General features: G+C 34.8%; 1 protein-coding gene across 2 annotated transcripts; it reads right to left on the bottom strand.

Moving 5' to 3' along the window:
* Positions 1-318: 318 nt before the first annotated feature.
* LOC127119547 (binding partner of ACD11 1) lies at positions 319-3,364 on the bottom strand. 2 transcript variants are annotated; one of them, XM_051049795.1, is made up of 5 exons: positions 3,208-3,364; positions 2,973-3,103; positions 1,303-1,378; positions 1,053-1,166; positions 319-954 (listed from the first exon to the last, which is right to left on the bottom strand). In XM_051049795.1, exons 2-5 carry the CDS (start codon positions 3,089-3,091, stop codon positions 526-528), a joined length of 738 nt encoding a protein of 245 aa, XP_050905752.1. In that variant the 5' UTR covers positions 3,092-3,103; positions 3,208-3,364; the 3' UTR covers positions 319-525. The 2 variants fall into 2 exon arrangements, with proteins under 2 accessions (XP_050905752.1, XP_050905753.1); XM_051049796.1 differs by having other exon boundaries at positions 2,973-3,111; positions 3,207-3,316.
* Between the last annotated feature and the right edge of the window lie 627 nt (positions 3,365-3,991).

Below are 3,991 nucleotides of genomic sequence, written 5' to 3'. Positions count from 1 at the left end.
CTTAAATGACATAATTTTTGTAATCAGCGCATTTTTATTTGATGATAATCACATAATCATTATTTCGTTAATATATATTTTTATTCAAATATTTATAGTATTAAATCTCACCCTTCCTAATCAAGATTTCTAAATCCGTTCCCAGTATAGTTTATTTTCCCGAACATTAATATAGTGTTTTATTAGAAAATATTATTGCTGGATTTAGTTTCTCAAATATTTATTCATGTTTAATTTCTTCCAATAAAACAAATAAATGCCTAGAGTTTAAATATAATTCAACTAACAATAATATTGCAAGAATTAAAAGCAGAACAATGAAGAACAAAAGTAAATCGTCTTATCTTTTACGGATTAAAACCGATACAAAACTTGTGTAGGGACTAGCACAAAGAAATTGTTTTAAAGTAGAAACTGAAAAATTGTTCAAGCCTATATTGTACATTGTAAAAGTTAGAGAAGTTATATAGCAGAAGCACGGATTTATATATACAAGAAATATAAGAGTAGAACAATTTCAATGCCTTACTGCCTAGCACCGCGGTTACCCAAATCAGATGCGGCTTGAGCTGCCCGGGTTAGAGCACCGGACATCCACAAGGCTCCCTTTGAGAAATAGCTACTATTTACCACGGAGTTTGCAGCAGCTGCTACTGATCTTCCAGTTGCCGATGCAGCTGCCATGGTTGTTTCAGAGACATTATACTTCTGATCAACAGATTTAACAGCTTCATAACCAGCAGATATCTTATCAGTGAGGCCGATTCTCTGGCTCAATTCAGAAACCTTGGCTGTTGCAGTGGCAGAAACCCGGTGTGACTCGTCAAAGTCTTTGGCCTTGGCTAATGCATCCTTACTGAGAATATATCCCCTTGCTAGCATGGTCTTGACAACTTCTTGGGTCATGGAAACGGCTTCTCCAGCAGAGGAAACAAATTGACTGCTATGGTGTGTCTGAAATTGATAGTATAAAAACATTGAATGCCAAACAATGACCAGAAATCCGTAACCGTAACCATTAGCAGCGTAGGAAAATAAATTAAAATACATACAGTTGAGTAACTCTCGTCCTCGTGACTACGGGAGGGTGTGTTCCAAAAATCAAATTCTTCTGCATACTGCCCCCATCGTGTTATGCATACACGTTGATCTAAAATAGTGGCTCCCTAACAGAAAAAATTGTGAAGAAACCAATGAATAACAGAACATAATCAATATATCATGAACTTTCCCATTGACACAATTCCAATTTTAGCATTATAATTTGTAAGTATTTTGGGCACGAGTTAGATAAACACTCACACTAAGTAAACATGCAGTGTCTTGAGAATATGCATCTTTGAAAGTCACATAAGCAGTACAAGCATAATCACCAGACCTGTTCCAGGCAAAAAAAACAAGAATCATATCAAATTCTATGTACTATGCCAAAAGCCAATCATATCTCAAAAACATGAACGACAAAATACAATACTACAGGTAGTTTCAGACTTTCAGTCCAGCTACCTACCAAACATTATCAACAGCTCAACATTGAAGATCAAAGGCTCTTTTACAAGCGGGAATATTGAAATAATCCCTTCGGCAAAGTTTACTACTAATTGACATCATAACAAATTCCAATATACCGAGTGAGTTAAGCAGCAAAAACGTCTAACAGAATTGGTTTCTAGGCGAAAATTGTACACCGCATTTCAGTAAAGTGAACAGCAATAAAGAGAGAACAAAAACCCAAGAAAATTAGGTTCAAAAGGAAATTGGTCAATATAGCGTCTATCAATCAGGACGTTGGTCCTCATAATTAATTATGTTTAGATGTCAATTGCTGTGTTTTATACTCTTCTGCCTTACAGTAATTCCAACCTGAATACAACATTCACAGATCTCTCTAGCACCTTATAAGGGCTATAGAAACGTAAACCATGCTTTTTATTAGGTTTTCACCCACCCAATAGGCTAGTAGCTTAAGAAAAAACATACACCCTGCAAAACTCCAATTCTCATTGGTGCTTACTGGCTTGGGCTCCTAACCAGTCCTAAGCTTTTAATTGGTTAATTTGCAAGTAAGAAAATAACTCGCCCCTTTCTTTTGTCATCTTCTTTACCTCTTAGAAAGGATGGCACTCTCTTTCTAATAGTAAGACTGGCTCTGGTAACTGCAAAATTGCGAGTAGAAGAATGTGTCATTATTGATTAACCTTTGCCCTCAGTATTGTCCCAATATGGATACAGCCCCAAGAACCAGAAACAATTAAAAAAAAGGATACAACTTCAGTGCCTTTTTCACACTTAAATTCCCATATTTATTCTTGCAGGTTACAGCCCAACTAACCTCGAACAAAAGTCAGCTAAATTTCTTCTATCTACAACTTTCCCTTATCTACATCAGAGATTATGTTTCTTAACTTCTCTATGTTTCATAAGGTAAACACTCAAATTAGGTTGATATGGATGTGATAATCGAAGTTTTCTAAAACTGTCTGTTGTGTCGACAATGTCAAGGTTTTTTATGTCACTATGCGCTATTAATCCATACTAGACTGAAATTTGGTAGACACCAGATATCCTCTGCGTGCAACTGCTAACTGATCCATACTAGACTGAAATTTCGTAGACACAAGATATCTTCTGAGCGCAACTGCGAACCCACGCAGAACCTCGGGTTAAGAGGGAAGACTAGAAGAGATCTCTTAACGTCTCATTCAAGTGCTATTGGATATACTATTTTTGGTTTACTTCAATATATATTGCTAAACCTAGTTCGTTATCATATGCAAAGTCACTAACAGAATCAGTTATAGTTAGTTTAGGAATCAGTTATAGTTAGTTTAGGAATCAGTTAATTAGTTTACCCTAATTAAACCACTACTTTTTGAGATTTTTTTTGTTACATGGATTTATAAAGCATTAGAAAAACTCAAAAATTAATGGTTACCCAATATTTAACAAATGATTTTAATTTATTTTTTTACCTGATGATTTCAAGATGCTGAATGGCACCGGAGAAAGCGAAGAACTCAGAGACATCTTTATCGGTGGCATTGGGAGAGAGACCGGTGACTTCAACAGCGTATCCATCGCCAGAATTCATGGTTTGTTTTCACTGAAACATCGATATATTCAAAGAGGAAATAGATAATTAAAAAGAGATGGTGAATTTGAGAATCGATCGTTGAATATATGAGGTTAGGAATCAGATGCATGTACCAGTTTTCTGATTGAAGAAAACGGTGCGACTTGAACGAATAGAGAGACTCGTTTTCAGTGTTGACAAATAATAATGGTTTCTGAAGCAAGCGACGGAAGTTGTTAAAACTACCACAAGTTTTTTATTAAATATTCCCGGGTCTAGTTCAAACATGGCCCCCGGCCCATCTTTGGGGATTACTTAGGAATGTTCTTTTCATACGTAGGGGTGTCCTATTATTCTAAAAATTTGAAAATGCTCTTTTTTTTTTATTTGGAGAGGTATTTTCAGACGCACTCAAAATTATACAATTTTTTGTAATTTGTAAATCACTTCATTTTAAATAATTTTTTTGTCTAGAGATACATTTATGCATATTATTTAGGATATATATGAGAATGCATCTCCGAAATATCCATTATATTCATTTATGGTGTTTTTATTCACCGAATTGGTTTAATTAACAATTAAATAATATTTTCGGAGATGCATATCTGAAAAAGTCAAGCGAAAAATTGCATAAAACACCCCATTGTACGATCTTATTCTTGAAAGTTCACTGTCAAACACAAAACCCTTAAAAAAAACCTTCCATTACCAATCAACTTTTCAACTCCAAAACAACATTTCTGTATTTTATCACATCAAAAGTAGCAAAATAATCTAGAATTTAAGGTAAATTTCATTTATTGCATCTCTCATTTCTTGCATTAATGTGTTTTATGAGCTCAAAAATGAACGTTAAGTCCGGATATGTTAGGTCATGAAAGGGTTCGGGGATCATCACATCGGGCTTTTGGAGAA

The sequence above is a fragment of the Lathyrus oleraceus genome, chromosome 2 (genome assembly GCF_024323335.1).
Source record: "Lathyrus oleraceus cultivar Zhongwan6 chromosome 2, CAAS_Psat_ZW6_1.0, whole genome shotgun sequence".
Classification (NCBI taxonomy): domain Eukaryota; kingdom Viridiplantae; phylum Streptophyta; class Magnoliopsida; order Fabales; family Fabaceae; genus Lathyrus; species Lathyrus oleraceus.
This window is presented reverse-complemented; position numbering and strand designations above follow the sequence as displayed.